This window comes from Gymnodraco acuticeps, unplaced genomic scaffold (assembly GCF_902827175.1).
Source record: "Gymnodraco acuticeps unplaced genomic scaffold, fGymAcu1.1, whole genome shotgun sequence".
NCBI classification, from domain to species: Eukaryota; Metazoa; Chordata; class Actinopteri; order Perciformes; family Bathydraconidae; genus Gymnodraco; species Gymnodraco acuticeps.
Genome location: NW_022991201.1, coordinates 1,346,957 through 1,366,833, shown reverse-complemented (window position 1 = coordinate 1,366,833; position 19,877 = coordinate 1,346,957). Strand labels below are relative to the sequence as shown.

Genomic DNA, 19,877 nt, shown 5'->3' with positions numbered 1-19,877 from the left:
TGTATTTGTTGTAAAGTGTCCTTACTGCAAAGTATTTTTACTGTATGTACAGCACTTTGGCTCGACCAAAAATCGTTTAAAAAATGTGCTATATAAATTAAACTTGATTTTATTTGAAATAAAAGGTACTCACCTTGTGATAAACCCGTGAGAGAGAAAGCGTTTGAGCTCCACACTGTTTCAGAAATAATGCTTGATGTTGTTTGGAACATAATATGGAGTTAAATCACGGCAGCGTTTAGCTGAGTTTCTGCTGGTAGAGTAGTAGACAGCCTTCTTTTCACAGAGCTCACTGCCTGCATGCAGACACTCCAAAGGGGCGTGGCCAGCAGCAGCTCGGTTACACTTAAGGGCCAGTCCCAGAATCAGCACTTCTGTAGCAGGGCTAAAATATGAGTGGGTGATCTGTGGTATTTTGAGCAAAACACTTCAGAAACATGTTTTGTATAGATATGGCCCTATAATATATTGTTCAAATATAACATAATAGGTGAGTTTTAATCACACATGTAAACAAATCCCCCTCATGATGCATACTTTTATAACTTATTTCCTAAAACGTCGTTATCCCTAAATGTCACTATGACGTTTTTTTGGGTATGCCTTTTAAATAATAGAACATGTGATATATTCCTTTATCAAATGTGATGAAACGCTAATTTTTCTATTTGACTTTTCTTAATTTTATGACGATTCTAGTAAATACAAACATGATTTTACATCAGAGACAGACATCTGCTGCAAAATAAGATACATTTATTCCGTTAAGATCTAAGAGACAATTAGTTTTTATATATTTTAATACATCTGTAATTGGGTTTTTCAGTTTTATGCATAATACCTCTTATTGGAGTTTTTCATAGAGGGAATCTGACCTCCCTTAAATTCTAATTCACACCAAACACAAGTTACAGCACCTCAATCTAAATTGCAAGCTCAGTTTGTAGCAGGGGAGGGGGAGGGAGGTTTTTTTTTTTTACTTCAATATCCTACATACCAGGAAGAGTATTTAGAGGGGTGGATACATCTAACTTATAATAAAGTGTTTCCATGATTTGCTTTCATGTTACCTGCTCAGTCTGTGACTCTACAAGTATATTTTCTTAATTGCAAAACTAGCATTCACATGCTATATAAATAAATAAAAGTTAATCAATTTATAGACAGCCTACAAGGATTACACTTTGTACATTAGTAGTGGCAAGCAGTCTAATTCAAATCTTTAATTAGTTTTACAAGATTTGTGCCTTAAATTAGCATGCAAGTGTGACTTTTTGAAGCAGTGGAGATTATTCTATATGTCATTATGTCTTTTGTTCTACAGCTGCCCTATATCTAATCCACATTGATTTAGCTCCATTTGCCAATACTTACTGTATCCCTCCCTGAAGGTGACATTTGTTCTGCTTATCTCCTCCCAACCGTAAAGGCCAACAATTGAGGGGAAACAGATGGGAAATTCTGCTCATTCTTATATATTTAACTCCTTTATCTTTGCCTTAAAATATCCTAAAACAAAACAAAAAACATTATTCTGGGGTGATCAATAGGCTGTATATCTTATTACCCACTCAAAGTAAGGACGTCATTACCAAGCATAAAGAGGGCAGGTGCTACAACCTATAATTATTTCTCATCTCTTACAAGGGGGCTATGTTTATTACTATCTTGTTGAACGTTGTCATCCTAATTATATATACTTTCTCCGCAGAAAAATAGGAGGGAGCTCTTGGCAGCCTTTGTCTTCTTTTTATTTCCTGTATGTAGTGGCACATTCAAACACACTATTTAACAGTTCAATAGCCAACTGAATATTTAGCTTTTTAAAAAAGGTTCATTATTTCCCGATGAATTACTGTATGAAACAGCAAGACAAGGAGCAACATCTGAAAGGGCTTTGCAGTTTTATTACAGTTCACTCAAAATTGGGAGAGTCTGAAAGGGAATATTTTTATTACATTTTGGTAACTGGTCTATCTGCAGATACATTTCTGCAACAGCCCACGCAAAGAAGGGTTACATAAATGGTTTCAATGCTCCAGCCCACTCAGTGTTTTAGTGGGCAGTCCACAAGTGATAGAATTAGAAATGTATGTATTCTCTAAATGACCTATGCTTCTCACATTCTGCAAGAAAGGTTACATCACTTGCTTTTGGCCTTCTGTAAACTCAGCTCATGAGCTACTATTTTGCATTAAGGGATTTAAGATCAGTGTCGGTTAGGGGAAAAAGTAAATGTTCATTTAGTGCAAAGAAAAAGTAAGACCGTGACTTTGTTTAACATTCACAACTTTGAGAACATGTATTTCCTTTGACATTCGGTCCCAAATGCAAGCAAATGTAGATGCCTAATGAAAGTATAGGCTGAAGACGGGAAAATAACTTGGTCCAGGTCCGAAAAATGTAAAGTCTAAGACCAAAAGGTGTAAACATGCAGTGTAATAGAGAAGTAGCTTGGACCTGTGTGATAAATGACATTCATATTTTAGCTTTATCAATTTAAAACTAGCCGCACCATGAAAAGAGTGTCACTTTGTAACTGGTAATATAAGCCATTCTAATAACTAATCAAAGGAACTTTAATTATCTGTCCATCGGTTTAACTTTCATCACATCTTTCCAACCGGCTGCTTCTTTTGACCGGCAACACAGGTTTTATAAATAACATCGAATATATGGATACAAAACAGCATTCCACAGACACAGGTATTATCTACTCACACAGGATATTCAACAACTAAAAAATAAAAAAGACAAAATACAAAGACATGTCAAACACCTTGATGTTCCAGTGTAAGAATTAATAATTTATTATATTTTCAACTTGCAGATGTGATGGTAGGAGGAACACACTAAATAAAGAAACTCCAGATTGAATATTGACGCTGCCTCCTCTTCAAGTATCTTCAACTCCTTGTCTCTTCAACTACCGAATGCTCACCATTCTCTGACCTCCTCTTCAGGTTTCTTCTTCACTTAATAAGGAAGCTAATAGACATAGGATTAAAGGGAGAAGAGAAGAGAGGAGAAACAAGAAGATAATAGGGAGTTATTTTTTCCTGCAGAGGCTACCATAACAAACTAAAAACTGTGGCTAATGTAGATGACTGTTTCTAGAATCATGTAATCAGGCAAATTGCAAAAAAAAATGCTTCCTGAAGACCTGTCTTTACAATTCTGAGATGATGCTGACAGCTTATTATAGTTTGTGTTGCTAAACTGACCAAATATTTAATATTTAATATGAAACAATATTTAATAAAAGTACTTCTGGGTTTTAAACCGGCTGTATTATCTCAAAAAACAGCCACAACTTAGCTGCTCAAAAAATCTCATTTAACATTCTGTTTGGATACATTCAGTATCAAGCAGCAAAGAAGAAAGAGGCTCTCTCAAATCATTCATACCTCAAATACTGAAGGTTTTATGTTTTAATTTATGAGCCTCTAAATTTTAAATAATTTCCCAAAGGTTTCCTGAAATTAATGCTGTAATTTGGCCATTATAAGAACCATTAAGGTGTTCTTCGATCGGTACAATTCTAATAAATCATTTCCAATGAATTGCTAGTGTAAACTAGAGGATATCTTAGTGTCTTGTGATTATAACTCAATGATTCCTGATGAAGTAACAAATGATTAATAATCTTAGGGTTAAATTTATGTGCTGTAATTGACGACCCCCGTATTGTCAACACATGACAGTCATCTGGGATATTTGGAAGAAAACTAGTTTATGAACCGAAGATAAGGCAATACCAGTTTCATACCAAAACTTAACTCACTATCAAAGTCACTCAACAACAATCATTGAACTTTAAGCCCCTCCACTGAGGTGACACAGTGTAATTTGGTCCAATTCCAAGCCACAACAGGGTTAAAGCCCCCAGGATAGTAAATGATATGCCTCGGTAAAGTGCCCGCAAAATCACAAATCACTTCCAGCTCCAGAAGTGAAGCTGGAGCCGTTCTGGTGTTGCTGTAATATCCTACAGCTGCTTCATTGGCGATGAATTGGACCCAGGCTCTGAGGACTTGTAGAGTGTTTTCTGTCACACATTAAATCTTATTTTATGTAGTGGTGACCTTTAGTTCAAAGTGGAACCAAATTGCTGCTGCTCTAGCTCACTAAGCTGAAGCGCTTTAGTATCTGAACACATTTACTGTATGATGACCTAAGAAAAACATCCATGATTTCTAATATTCAGTGCAACAAAGTCAGACTGCAAATCTCAGTTGAAGTTTTGGCACATTGCTCTCGAGAAAAAAAAACAATGGCGCTGTGGCTTGTAATTTTGTAGGCGGTGTTTCCAATCGAACAGCTGTCTACGGATCAATGAAATAATGGGAATGGATGGATCCGCTTTTGGCCTGGATGTTTGCCCTGCGTCTGCAATAACTTCCCAGCGATTTCCTGTCAACTTTAGTGACTTTAAGATTCATTGTATATTGTGTTTGAGTAAGCTGGGTGAAACTTGTGTGAGCATCTGTACAGTGGTACTGTATGGTTGCTATAGTTACCTGTAGGGGTACCCATGGTACTTGGACCTGAAAATGGAAAGCAGGAAGCTGAAGAAAAACACCACCAGGCCAAGGCCAACCAGGCAGATGACTGGAAAGAGAAACACACACACACACACGCACGTACGCACGCACGCACGCACGCACGCACGCACGCACGCACACACACACACACACACACACACACACACACACACACACACACACACACACACACAGTTAATAGAGTTTCAAGTTTAAAAACTGACATGAAGAAATGGTGACTTGATCTCTAACAGTTATGTAACAACGTTTTTATAACTACACTTGATTTCTAATTTAAATATATTCCCAACCGTTCACTGGTCCTGCAGACAACCTGATATATTCATAATATTTATTAGACAATGGCCTGTGAGAAATATTGAATACTGGCTAACGGCAACCATTTAAATCACTTCATGCTCATTATAACTGCTGACGACACTCTCTCCGTTTGATCTCAGTTCAAATTGAATTTGTTTGCAGGGTTTAGACATGGTACACACTGAAAGCATCCTCGTATCTTCATGTTCACACACACACAAACAGACACATATTCACCAACAAAGGACCTACATACACACGACCAAATGATGAGAAAAATTCACATTTGACATTTGTTACATTTGTATGTGTTACCTGTGTTGTTGTATGAATTGCTCAACAAGGAGCACCTATCTGGGGTAGGAAGAGTTTAAAAGCTCCTGTTCCAGGGGAGAACTCACACTGTTTTGTTTTCATGTCTATGTAAATAAATTCAATGGCTTTAATTGTTTTTAAAAAGCTGTCCTCTGTGGTAAATGTGGGTCAGTTGCAGAGTTTTGTTAGGCCCTAGGGCAGCCTAAGGGCGAGGGATAAATAGTATGCTGGTGTAAACGATATCCAAAACATAAACTTTTGCTCCTCATCACGCCACAAACTTTTAATATTTACCTTTATTAGGCAATCCCTCAACCTATGTGACGTTGCCCCTTTCTCATTATCAACCCCGCTGTGCTGCAGAAAATAGTTTTTGCAAGTATTATCATCTTATTTCCTCAGTGGCTATTCTAAAGTGAAATATACATAAGCATGATCTTTAATCTGCAGAGGAATTGTAAGTGGCTGTGTGTGGGCGTGTGCACAAACTCACACACCCTCATGTAGCAGCTAATCCTTGAGAGGCACTGTGTTAAATTAAACTGTCACCACCGACTGATATTGTTAATCAGGGATTAGGAAGAGGACCTCTCCTGGAGCCTAAATAGTGAGATATGGGCTTGTTCTCGTTCTCGCTCTGTGTGTGTGTGTGTGTGTGTGTGTGTGTGCGCGTGTGTGTGTTATTGTTCAGTGTCAGCTCCAACAAGACTGTTCTCTTTTCTTGTTCTTTAAACTTAAATCTAGCATTTACAATGAAACATATCAATCATTGCATACACACATATACAAACATGCTCACACAACTCAGGGGCTGTACTGTGTGTATGTATGTGTGTGTCACGGCCCGTCCACACAGCGGCGTGCGTTGAAGCTTCCAACGCTTCTGCCCATTCACTTTGAATGGGGTGACGTCACTTTTAGCCGAACTGCATTTTAGGAAGTGACGTGGAGCGTTGCTGGCGTTGCTCGCTTCAAAAGTTGAGCAATGTTCAACTTTTGACGCCTCGACGGAGGCGTCAGCCAATGGAATCATATGCCAGTACAAGCTCTACCAATCAAACCGTGTGCTTGTGTGTCTGGGGCGGGAGATTCATGTGGTTGGTTGTTGGTCGAGTGTCAGACACGCCCGCCGGCAAGCGTCAACGCACGCCGCTGTGTGGACGGGCCGTCAGGGTTTCCGCTAGGATCTTTTCTTGCCGGTCAAGTGTCCGGAAATAATTTATTTTACCATACAAATTTGAAACTTAGCCGGTCATGTTTCAATAATAAGAATTGTGTAGCAGAGTTTCCGTTAGCAGGTAATTACCGGACTATGACCGGATATGATGTTTAAAACTCTGTTCATGGGGCTCATTTTTATATTGCTTCAGTTTATAATCGTAACAGATCGAAAGTTCAGATTCATTTTTCAAACAAACTACTTATAGTAGATAAAGTACATTATTCGAAAGTTTACATTAACTTTGAATAATAACACAGGAGAAACTATAGGTTACTTACGTAACCCCAGTTCTCAGAGTAACATGAAGTGAGATGTCTCACTATGGGATGCGCCTCATCGCGGAGCAAACAGAAGCATCAATCTCATTACGCCAATCCTGATTGGCTGGTGATCTTGACATCAGCGTCAGGGAATTCACCCCCTATAAGTAGCTTGCGCCACGACGCATGCGTCATTCAAAATAAGCACCTCTTCTCGCTTCACCATAGCAAGGAGGGCCGTCTGGTGAGACATCTCACTTCATGTTACTCTGAGAACTGGGGTTACGTAAGTAACCTATAGTTCTCATTCATAACACTCCGTTCGATGTCTCACTATGGGAAATTGTAGCTCCCGTATTGTCAGACGAGCTTATCTCGAAAATCACCAAACCAACCAGAACTTAACAGGTAGAGCTCTGACTCAACCAGGTGCCCAGCACTGCTTGAGTAACACTGGGAGCAGAACGTCCAGCCTGTTAAGAGGCGGACAAAAGTGAGCGGCGAGGACCAGCTCGCCGCTGCACCAATGTGGAGTGTAGAGTTATATTTGTATTTATTCATGTTAGCAAACTATGGATAAGCTTAAAATGAGAATAATTTGGGTAAAACTGTGAGCTGCATTTGGGGCCTGTTGACATGTGTTTTTGAGGACAAAAGAAGATGGGGGAAGGGGAGAGCATGTCCTGATTTGCATTCAACTTAGATCTAGCTGCAGTGTTTGTGAGGTTAAGAGAGGTCTCTTGGGTTTCTCTGGTGCTTATCAATAGTAGCAGTTAAGTGAATACTGTTCAAACAATACCTGTGTTTGTGTTTTATATTGATTTCTCTGTTTTATCCTTTCATAAATGTAAGGACTACAAATGGCTATAAACATTCTGGGCTGGTTGGAGTAAACAGGGTTTTATGGCTCTGTGGGGGAGGTGTAGGTATGCAGGCCTTGAGACCTTTTGTTGGAAAGTGAGCCTGTTTGGTTTCCTGCTGCGTTGCGTCTCCCAATGAGATGACCTGAAAAGATGACCAGCTGACCTAACACCAAACCCCTCCTTCTTACTCTGGTATATCTCCGGTGGATCTCTGGCGTTCGGCCTCTTCTTCACATGCTGCCCTCGGGTGAAAGTAGCTCTGTAGTATGCGGACTAGAGCAGGAGTAAGCCGGCATTACTCCTTAAGCATTGCAATATAACTGTAATATATCATGTTGTATTGTAATGATTGTATTGCATTGTCATATTGCCATTAAAGTAGATTATTGTTAACGGTTACTTTGTAGCTATGGATTCCTTCCTGTATTATAACCAGCTTCATAGGAACGCGCGGAGATTTGAAAAGCGGACCAGTTATCCCTCCAAATCTCCAACAGGAGACATCCTGGACAGAGTCCAGGATGCAGCCAGACCCTGAGTCGAAAGAGCTCGCGGACCCGAGGGTGCCTGTGAACTCTGACTCGTATGAGCCCCAAAGCAATTGCTTCCACAAACCAGTGGGAGAGCCGTTGCTTAGTAACAGGCTTGCCCTTATAAGGGTTAGCCCAGGACACAAGGGGTTGGTCATTATGACGAAGCACCCTTGATCTGTCCCTGTACGTGCGTAAAGCACGGGCTGGACACGCAAATCCGGCCGCTGTTACCCGGAAGAATACAGTGGCGGGGAGGATGCCTCAATGTCAAATGTGGTACCTGAACCAACCGCCTTAAGATAAAGGCAGGGTCAGGCTTCAACCACACTCTGTTTGCCCTGGGGCGAACTGAGTGCATGAAGACTGTACAGATAGTGCATGAGTGCCACTGGCTCGCTTGGCAGCTGCCAGGGTCAGCTTCATGTCACACTGTATTCAGATTGTACCACTCACGGGCCAGGCCCATAGAGCCACGCGCTCTGGGTGTGGGTGAAAGATCGCCCCCCCCCACCGCTTGGGACAGTATGTCCCTGCGTAGTGGGAGCTGCCATGGCTGCCCGCACAGCAGCTGATATATCTCCGCTAGCCAGTACATAGCTGGCCAGTGCGGAGCTATCAGGATAAGTGTGTGGCGTTGCTCTCTCACTCTGGCCAGAGTTGGGGGTATCAGAGCCAGGGGTGGGAACGCGTACAGAAGGCCCGGGGGCCAATTGTGCGCGAGTGCATCCACGCCTAACGGTGCATTTAGATCGCGCATCGAAAAGAACAGCTGACACTGAGCGTTGTCTTTCGATGCGAACAGATCCACCGCGGCTCTGCCGTAACGCACCCACAGCTGGCTCACAATCCTTGGATGTAGAGTCCAGTCTGCATAAAGTGGTATACCTCTGGACAGTAGATCTGCCCCGAGGTTCATCACTCCCGGTACGTGCTTCGCTCTCAGAGACAGGAGACGTCTACCGCTCCATAGGATCAGTTTGCGCGCCAGTGTGTGTAACTGGAGAGAACGCAAACCCCCTTGGCGGTTAATATACGATATTGTGGTCGTATTGTCTGTCCTCACAAGGACGTGATGTCCCCTGAGGAAAGGCAGAAAGCGTTTTAGGGTGAGAAACACCGCTAAAAGCTCCAAGTAATTTATGTGCGCCCGCTGGAGGTCTCTGCTCCAGAGACCCCTCACCGGGCGACCTTCATAAATACCTCCCCAACCTGTCAGACATGCGTCCGTGGTGACCACTTTCCGTGAAAGGACAGCACCCATAGGCACACCTCGTACTAGAAAAGTCGGGTGCAGCCAGTGGCGCAGTGCCATTACGCATTTCACAGTAACCATCACTCTCCGCGCGGGGTTTAGTTTTAGGGTTGCCACCCAGCGCTGAAACTCCCTCATGTGTAAGCGTCCCAGTCGTACGACCAGGATGGCTGAAGCCATGAGCCCCAGCAATCGCAGGCATGATCTGAAGAGAACATGTTTGCGCAGCTGGAAAAGAGCGAGACAAGCTCTGAAAGCTTTCACTCTATCCGCTGACAAGCGAGCTGAAAAGGGCACCGAGTTCAGGCGTAAACCCAGGAAGAGTATAGTCTGCGCGGGGCACAACATGCTCTTCTCTGTGTTTATTATGAAACCCAGGTTGAGCAGGTGCTTTACGAGGACATTTGTCTGCGTAACAGCCTCCTGCTCCGACTGTGCGAGAAGCAGCCAGTCGTCCAGGTAGGTCACCAGGCGAATACCCTGTTGTCTTAACGGGGCTATCGCGGCTTCCGTACATCGTACAAACACCCTTGGACTGAGAGACAGACCGAAGGGGAGTACTCTGTATTCATAACAGATCCCCTGAAATGCGAATCTCAGATATTTCCTGTGTGGGTAATATACTGGGATGTGAAAATACGCATCTTTCAGGTCGACTGATGTAAACCAGTCGTCTTGTCGCACGAGCCGCAGCAGAGATGTGTGAGTGAGCATTCTGAATTTATATATTTTTAGATATTTGTTCAGAGCCCTCAAATCAAGTATTGGCCGAATTCCGTTCCCTCCCCGTTTGGGAACGAGGAAGTACTTGGAATAGAAGCCGCCCTGACTCTGCTCGGCGGGTACAATAGATATAGCCCTCTTTTCTAGGAGAGAGATAATCTCTCTCTCCAGAATATGGGCTGACTCTCCTCGGGCCTGCGAATGCAGAATGCCCGAGAAGCGAGGGGGGGTGACAGCGAATTGGAGTCTGTAGCCCCGTGTTACTGTCTTGAAAACCCAAGCAGATGATGTGAGCATCTTCCACTGCATGCTCCTTAGAGCCAGTGGAGATGTCACGTCTCTTCCCCTCTGAGTCTCTATTTGTTGTGTTATGGGGCCCTCTAGTGTCTGAACACAGTGGTGCCCCTTTTCGACAATCCCCACTGACACTGCGCATGCGCATGACGGTGGTGCCTTCACAACCCCATCCGGCACTGCGCATCCGCGTGGCGGTGGTGCCTTCACAGACCCGCCTGTAATCCGCCTTTTGAGAGATGCCGTAGCTGCTCTCAGAAGCTCCTTTAACTATTGGTATTGTTCATGAAGCATTATCCAAGTTAGATCCTAGGAAACCGGCTGGCCCGGATAACTTAGAACCTTTCTTTTTAAAGTTAATTGCAGATTTTATTGCTCCACCTGTTACTTCTCTTTTTAACCTCTGCCTCAGCACAAATACAATTCCAAAAGTATGGAAGTCTGCTTATGTCTTGCCTTTACTAAAAGGAGGGGAGGCAACTATTTTAAATAACTTTAGGCCAATCTCTAAATTGTCAGTTCTGGCTAAGGTGCTCGAACGACTTGTGAGTGACCAAGTAAAGGAGTTTTTATGTATAAATGATATCCTGTCTAGACATCAGTCAGGATTCAGAAAGAGATACAGCACCATCACTGCGACAATGAAAGTGGTAAATGACATTACTAGTATTTTTGAATAATAAGCAGAGTTGTGCAGCTCTATTTATTGACCTTTCCAAAGCATTTGACACCGTTGATCATCGCATTTTAAAGCAGAGGCTACTCAGTATTGGCATATCCAGCCATGCAGTGGGTTGGTTTGTGAACTACCTCTCTGAAAGGTCCCAATGTGTTCACTTTGATGGGCTGTCTTCTGAGTGGTTAAACATTGCTAATGGTGTTCCTCAAGGTTCTGTTTTAGGTCCACTTTTATTATCTATATATATCAACAGTTTAGGTGAACATGTGGATGAAGCTACTTTACATTTTTATGCGGATGATACCGTGATGTACTGTGCAGGTCCCTCCATTAAGGAGGCTGGTGTTAAATTACAGGCTGTTTTTAACATTATTCAGACTCAGCTCGCTGAGCTTAAGCTTCTTTTAAATGTTGATAAAACCAAGGTAATGCTCTTTTCTAAAGCTAAAAAGATACCAGAGCCTGTTTTGGATATTGTTACTATGCAAGGACAAGTACTTGAAGTGGTTACCTGTTATAAATACCTAGGTCTCTGGCTTGATGATTGTCTTACTTTTAAACGTCATGTCAATAACCTGCTTAAAAAGCTGAGGGTTAGACTAGGTTTCTTTTTCAGAAACAAGTCCTGTTTCTCTTTTGAAGCCAGGAAAAGGCTAGTCACTGTGACCTTTTTACCTGTGCTGGACTATGGTGATTTGATCTATATGAATGCACCTGCCCATTGCCTGGAAAAATTAGATGCCGCCTATCACAGTGCCCTGAGATTTGTTACTAACTGTAAAGCACTTACTCATCACTGTACCCTGTATGCCAAGGCAGGTCTGCCTTCACTAACTGTACGGAGGCTCAGTCATTGGTACATGTTCATTTACAAAGCCATGTTGGGTAAACTACCTTTTTATATCTGCTCTCTCGACGAATTGAAAGTACATATTGCCTGAGATCTCATGATGTTGTTTTATTAAATGTGCCAAGTGCTAGGACTGTCTTAGGGAAGAAAGCTTTTAGTTGTGCAGCTCCACTAAATTGGAACAGTCTGCAAACATGTTTAAAACTGAGCACTTTGGTTCCCCTGCATCATTTTAAAACTCCGCTGGCTGACATGCTGTTTGATATTCATGGTACCTGTCACTGTAAATAGAGTTTGTAAACTGTACCCTGCACATTATGTTGTATGTCATCCTTATTGTTGTTCTGTTGTTTTTATGTTACATGTGTAACTAATGTCCTGCAGGTCACCCTTGAAAAAGAGATCTTTTGATCTCAAGGGGCTTCACCTGGTTAAATAAAGGCTACAAACAAACAAACAAGAAGGGGAACAGTTGACGGGCTGTTTATTGGTTTTATTGTTTTTCTTATCATTTTTTTGAGCTGCGCCCTCGGCCTGAAGCCTGGATGCGTCAGCGGCAAATGTTTTATGACAGAAAAATCAACAAATGTGTGACATGTGTTTGTGCGGACTTGAGGATGGTGTTGAGGCATCTCTCGAGGCGGCGGGAACACATTTAGAGCTGGGGAACCGTGGACTTCCAGCTCTGTCACAGAGGGGAGAAGGAGGGGCTGTCACGCCGCTCGCTTCTTCTTCCTCGACTGCTGGCCGAAATTCTGGGTTGGCTGCGCCTGAGCTGCAGCCGGAACCGGAGATTTTCTAGGCCAGCTCGCCCTCGTCTCCAGCCTGGGCTGGGGACTCGGGGCGGGCTGCGACCTCTGCGTATTCGGTGTTTTAAACCGAGCAGTGTTCGAGGCAGCTTGGGCGAAGGACTGCTGCTGCGAAGGCAACGGTTGGACCCTTCGAGGGAGGCAGAGGTGGAGTGCCTCGTCCTCCTTCTTTTTCGACTCACACCTCCTTTGCATGGAAGCAAGAGCGGAGCCGAAAATTCCCTCGGGAACGATGGGCATATCCAGCACATCCTTCTTTTCCCGGTCTGGGAGGTTGGTGAGGTTGAGCCATCTCGCTCTTTCCTGCACCACCATGATCCCCATTGCCTTGCCCGTGGCCTGGACGGCGCAGCGTTGGACACGAAGACAAATGTCCGTGACCGCTGCCATCTCGTCCAGAGTGGCTGCCCCCGGGTTACCCGACAGGTCCTCACAGAGCTCCGCTTGGTAAGCGGTTAGCAGCGAGGACACATTCAGGGCCCTGGCGGACAACGCTGCGGCTTTGTAGGACCGTTCAGTCATTGTCGACTGAAATCGGTCCGACTTTGCTGGCAGCGTGGGGTTCCTGCTTGGTGACGGGCCCATCCTCGGTAGGAGGTGGGCCGCTACCAGCGGTTCCATGGGCGGTATGCGGAGCAGGCCGAGCTTCTCCATTCCGTCACAGTCTAGGGAGGAGGCACACTGGATTGGGACCTTGTTGCTGAAGGGCCGGTCTCTCCACGAGACCGACACCTCATCCAACATCTCCGGGAAGACCGGAAGGAGTTGCCTCTTTGTCCGCGCTGCTTGGGGAAAATGTTTCCCTTCGTAGCGGGACCTGGAGGTCTCCTTGGCCATTTCAGGCCATGGGATGTCGAGTCTGGCCGCGGCGCATTTACACACGGCCTGCAGGTCCATGCTCAGACAGGGCGAAGCTGGTGTGCTATCGCCCGGGAGAGCAGCCCTCGCTCCAGGCTTTGCAGCCTGAGCCGATGACATGAAGATGTCCTCTTCATGTTCATCCGACTCGGACAGGAGGAACACCGAGGCGTCCTCTTCGTCCTCATCGTAGTCCAGCTCGAGGACATCCTCCGCGGGTGAGACCATGGTGAGGTCTAACCGGGAGCCCCAGCTCGGTAAAGCGTGGGGTCACGTTCCCGCGTGTCTTGCCGTCACCGGGTCCCGGCCTGCCAGGGCGCGGGATTCCGGTTCTGCAGCCATCGCAGATAATGAGCCCCAGACCGACACAGTGAGGGGCTCAGTCTCTGCGGCGGACGCCCCCGTGTCTTGATTGCCAAACGGCGAATCAGTGGACATGAGGGAGTCCTGTTCCAACAAGCTAGCTTGGTGTGCTAGCCGTCGGTGGAGGCTCTTTCGGATGAAACGGGCACAATGCCCGCACGAGCCGAGGTTGTCGATAGCCTCCTGGGCGTGTTCCAGCCCGAGGCAGGACGAGCAGACCTGGTGTGAGTCTGTGCCTGCTATCTTCAACCCGCAGCCGCATGACCGAGCCTCCGAGTCCCTGACTCCTCTGGTGTGAGGGGGAGAGGCGTCCATCTTGTTCGCCTCGTGGCGTGGAGAGGACCCGCTCGTAACAGGTACGTCGTTGAGAGAAAAAGTGTTACCAACCCGTCCTTAATCCGGAGAAAAAGGGACGGTGTGGGTCCTTTGTTCTCAAAGAATATTGACTGGTGTGTCAATATACTTCTAATCCTTTTCTCCTCCATGAGAGAGAAAAATAAAAGCGTCCTCGCTACCGTGGTGTCGGTAGTAAGGGGAAGCTAGCTAGCAACAGGTGCGTAGCTAGCTTGAGAAAAATCAAAACCTTACCTTACTTTCCGGGGAAAGAAATGGCGAGGTCGATTTGAATACTAACTGGCGTTAGTATTACCGTCTTCTTGCGAAGCAGAAGGAGTAGCCGGCAAGCGCCCGTCGACCGAAATGGTTATATTTGGGTTCAGTCTGTGGACCGTTAAGCTTGTCCGGCTACTATAGAGATGTGCTCTGAAGCGAGAAGAGGTGTTTGAATGACGCATGCGTCGTGGCGCAAGCTACTTATAGGGGGTGAATTCCCTGACGCTGACGTCAAGATCACCAGCCAATCAGGATTGGCGTAATAAGATTGATGCTTCTGTTTGCTCCGCGATGAGGCGCATCCCATAGTGAGACATCGAACGGAGTGTTATGAATGAGAACGGATCCTCTCCCTCTCTCTCTCCTGAAAGCCAATCTGTATCTCACGTAGCTCGCTAAACAGTGGGAGGGGCTTCAGGTGATCATGCAGAGCTGCGTGTCTCCGTCAGACTCAGCAGCTGATCTGATCTCTCTCTCGCGTCCGGATTTCACTCGCGTTTATGTCCATATCGATCAGTTCCAGCTCTCCTGATCGGCCTTTATAGAGAGCACCGATCAAACTATTAAGAGTGAATATCGGCCGATAATGACTGGTGGCCAATCGATCGGAGCATAATTATTACCGGATATTTTGACCGGCAGGTTTTGAATTTACCGGTTTTTAATACATTTTACCAGCTAACAAACAGTAATTACCGGCTAACGGAAACCCTGGTTTGTGTGAGTGTGTGTGTGTAAATGACATTCAACTCCTAATGTATTGATCACAGGCACACACATTTACTTACTGTACACAAACACACAGGAGACCCACTCAGCAATCAGTGTATGTGTTTGCTTTCTTATACGGCTAGTCTTATTAGGACTAATCAACCACAAGGGTTGACCACATGTATTATACATGTTCATTCTTCACTTTACATTTTGAGAGGTCATATTGGGGGTTGAACAAAGGTTACCCTGAAAACTAATTCAAGACAATGTCCTGACGAGTATTGTAATACAAATCAGTATGTGTGTGAGTGTGTGTGTGTATGACATTGTCTTAGGGTCTTGATTGAGAGCACTGCATATTTGAGTGTCTCCAGGGAGAGCCCTTGTGGCCCCGTGTTCCCTGAGTTGCCACATCTACATATGTGCCGGGGATTACGTGAGCGACAGAACGTCTGTGTATCTTCATTAGGTATAGTGGGATGTATTTCCCACAGCTCATCAGTTATGACTGAGAGGTATCTCAGTATGCTTCCATGGATAATGACACTCCCGATACACACACGCGCTAAGCATGCTAATGAACGTGATTTATGACCTTGGCAAAATGACAAGTTGTTTAAACTGAATGATTTCCCTCAGTGACAAAGGTGGTAATCCCTCTTTTGACTGAATGACTTGGCTCAATTCAAATCCTGATATATTGGCATGGTAAGAAATAAATGTACATTTCCCGGGAAGCCAATAAACATATTAGGTTAAGCCTACCTCATTAAGAGGACAAATATGAAGAGATATTGGAAGGCTAAATGGTTCTTCACAGTTTATTCTTTTGATTATTAACCGGTTTCAAGATGCATTAAGTGTCTCAGCCTCAGGTTATTTTGGGGTCATCATGGATTTAATTTAGACTTCTCTAAATTTCCATTATGTTATATTATAAAGGAGATATGGTAATTTTTGCGGTCACAGCCTAGCTTTATAACCATCTACTCTAATTTGTCTTTTCACTTTTCCTGACACTTTATTTTAACCCCCAAAACCCGGCTTCATGTTTCACTTGTATTCACTTTCACGTAGCTTTTGTGTAAATCAAGTGTTAGGGTTAACTAACTGCCCCCCAGAGCCAATACTATTGCAAATGTATTCGTTTCGTAACTTCATTTACTAGTTCAGTAACTCCCTTGCTGAGAAAGAGTGTGTGCGCTGTGATTTGCCCATGGAAGCAGAAGATAACTTCCTGTGGCTGCACTCGGCAGTATGGAAGCTATATGCCAAGGATTTAACACCCACATTCAGTGATTATACTACCATTCACACCTAATCCCCTTCGATATTACTGACAGATGCTATGTTGCTTTATAATTCATTTATTTAATTTGTGTGTCCATGTGTGTGTGTGAGACTGTTACCGCAGTGACCGTGGTGTGTGGGATATAACACGGTTTATTCCATTCAATCTTGTCTGGATACTGTGTTTGCTTTACGTAACAGGTTTGTGTAAGCATTAGTATGCTTGCACTGCTGTGCAATTCAATATGCATGATGTGTTTTCTTCCATGTTTTTGAATTAGCAGGTGGAATTTACACATAGAAAGAGGTTAAATAGACTTTTCTTCACGTAAGAAGAGAAGGAATGGAAAGGGCAAGTTAGAGTGAGGTGGAGGATAAAAGGAGCATAATAGATGAGTCCTGTGAACATGTGATATGTAAGCCTTAAACAGGTGACATTATGGGACCACGTTTTCCTGCACGTCTAAGATATATGTCGATGACGTGTGAGTGTTCTTCTTTCAGACTGGAACAAGTCTTGAGGTAGTTATAAAGTAATTACCATTTTAATTGCCAAGCTTCGACATCTCAAAGAGGAAGTAGAACAAAAACTTGATAATCTTGCCTCTAGATTTTATAAGTGTGTTCCCCTGTGTGTGTGCATGATTTTGTGGTCCCTTAGAGGCAATTGAAGGGCTTCTGGAGTTGCTTTTTCATCACACCCTCTCTAATTAAAATCCACTTGTGTGTAACTGTATCTCCGTGTTTGAGGTAATTATCAGTATGGGCCATCTAATATCTAAGTCTCCTTATCATAATCTAGAGATTATGCAGACACTCTGCTTGGGCAGCAAAGGAAAAGGTTGAAAGCAATCATTTGTCATTAGTGTGGTTAAAGGACCACCTCCCATATTTCTAATGATTAACTGTGCTCATCACTTCCACACCAGACTCATCAGGAATAATCTAAATCACAAAATATGTACATTTGTATTGGTATATACAAGAAATGACAGCAAATGTAGGTAGCATTTTCAAATGATATGACATTTCTACTTCTGTGTCTGTAAATAATCAAATCCAGAACTTTGGCAACTAGTGATCACACTTAACCCTTGTGTTGTGTTCGAAAGCTGTCTACGTTCATGGTGTTCTCATGATTTATTTCAGTCCACGACATTCAAAAATAATTACTATCATCCAATATTGTTTTAACTACATCATCACAAATTTCTTATGCATTCACAACCTCACAATCCTGTTGTCATTTTATTATGTATGGCCCCGAAACATATATTTCTAAATAGAAAATGGGATTAAATTCACTCATTATATTCCCTATAGTGAAGACAGTGGATAATGATGTTCATCTGACTGTAATAGACAATTAATTAATTAATTCTAATGTAATTAGAATACAATTTCCCCCCCAAAACGTTTTTACAACTTTATATTATTAACTATAGTTCCAATACAAAAAAAACTAGAGGGTAGTTATTATATCATTTTAACTTGAACATAAGAGTAACAAAAAAAAAAGTTGTAATTGTTTTGCATTGGCATTTGTTTGGTTGAACCATCTGTCTATCAATGTCTATCAATGGCTAACGCCCACATCGGTTGCAGCTTCATTGCCACACTTTGCCTCCAAAACCCCACCCCAAACTTCCAGAAGCTTAGGATGCCAATTGGTGCTTCAAACAAGATTCTTTCATCATGTTGTAATATCAAAGGGATTCAGTTCAGTGTAAAACAGGTACAGAATACGTTTGTTTCTGAGACTCACCTTCAGTGTAATCAGTGAAGTGCAAATCTACCACTCACTGTTTCTGCGGCTGATTGGGCATTGTGCTGGACTGACTCAGTCAGGTTTGCATATATAATCATTCTCCTCTATAGCAACGGGAACAAGGACAGAGCCTTCTGCTGCAGTGGCCCCTGACTTCGGATTGCTCTGCCTGAACAGTTTAGGAATGCACCCAGACTCCTTAGTTTTTAGGAAACACACATTTTTTAAACATACTCTGAATAACACCCATTACATATGTTTAGCTACCAGTGCCTGTGCTTGGAATGTTGTGCATTGCATTCTCCTGCCTCATGTTCTGCTTTCTTAATTTAGTATCCTGTATAATGGGGCTTTGGGTGAAGAAAACACACTACAAATAAAATGTATGATTCATATTTTGAATGAATAAAAACAGCTGTAGTTAAGAGAACATTATAAATGAGTGACATTTTGAAAAAGGAGAACAAACAAAATGAAAAGAGTAGAGATAATTATCTCTTGACAAACAACACATACTATGCATATGTTTATGAGCTTCTGTACAAGATGGATTTTAATCATTTTCATTTGAAGAGCTGATCTGCTGCCTTGAGTGCTGGTGAGTATTTTTCATTGCTTTATGTGCATGACAATGTGTCAATCCTTGTGATTAGCATGATGATTACATTTATTATGTACCTATGGTTTTAAATACATTGTTCCCAATTGAACATTGAACAAGTATTCTTACTACTTTCTGAGTAAGAGTCACACAAAGGCTTCAAGGGTCAGCTGAAAGGGAGCCTTAGGGTGTTTCTCAATGTCGAGGAAACTGCTCCAGAGCCACTATTTCAAGGATGCTACGTCATCGAGTCCCACCGAACGACTGTTCCAATGTCCAGGATGCTTGGAATTCTAGAGGTCGGCGTCTTTCGTTGCGGGACATTTCGAGGCTGCACATGTGTATCCTCCGCGGTCTTAAAATCCCCACAATGCTTTGCGCACGGACCAATTTCCAAATCTTTGGCGGAAATCGCGCTCCATTTAAGGCGGGGCCACGCATATGACGCACACCTGTTAGCCTGTTCCACCATTCTTCATTTTCCGAGGCTAGGAAGGATTCTTGCATCGCTTCTGAAGGACCTGACTCGGAGGGACTTGTCCTACCAAGGAAGCGTCCACGACATTGAGAAACACCCTTAGAGCTAATTTAGATGCGAGTCATTACTTAATTTTGAGGCCTTGATAAATAAATAAGCTTGTTGGAATCCACTGAATGTAACCTTAAAGCTCTCAAAATGTGGTTGGTTAGTAGTTGCATCAATCAGGTGTTGTTTTTTTAGCTATATAATAATTTAGTTTGATTTCTATGATTCTCCCAGCACTCTCTGTGCAGGTGGTATTTGTGAATATTAATTACAACTTTGATCTATTCATCAGAATAAATTCAAAGGCTGTGATGTTAAAGCACCAGCAGTCAATCTGAGCGTATTAGATAACCAACTGTAAATGGTCGATATAATAACTTGACTAATTTCATACAAACTAAATCATTTAGAGGTCAATTAGAAACCAGAATATTCTGACAACCCTACATAAAACTATCTGTTTATTAAGCATCAAGATAC

General features: G+C 43.3%; 1 protein-coding gene across 1 annotated transcript in view; it reads right to left on the bottom strand.

The window, feature by feature from the left end:
* Window positions 1–1,930: 1,930 nt before the first annotated feature.
* Window positions 1,931–19,877, bottom strand: part of tusc3 (tumor suppressor candidate 3) — a 136,265-nt gene continuing 118,318 nt past the window's right edge. Inside the window, exons 9-10 of the mRNA XM_034238570.1 lie at window positions 4,521–4,611; window positions 1,931–2,988 (exon numbers count right to left, since the gene is read on the bottom strand). Of these exons, the coding sequence (XP_034094461.1) occupies window positions 2,973–2,988; window positions 4,521–4,611 (107 nt within the window). The 3' untranslated portion in view covers window positions 1,931–2,972. The remainder of the gene's footprint in view (window positions 2,989–4,520; window positions 4,612–19,877) is intronic.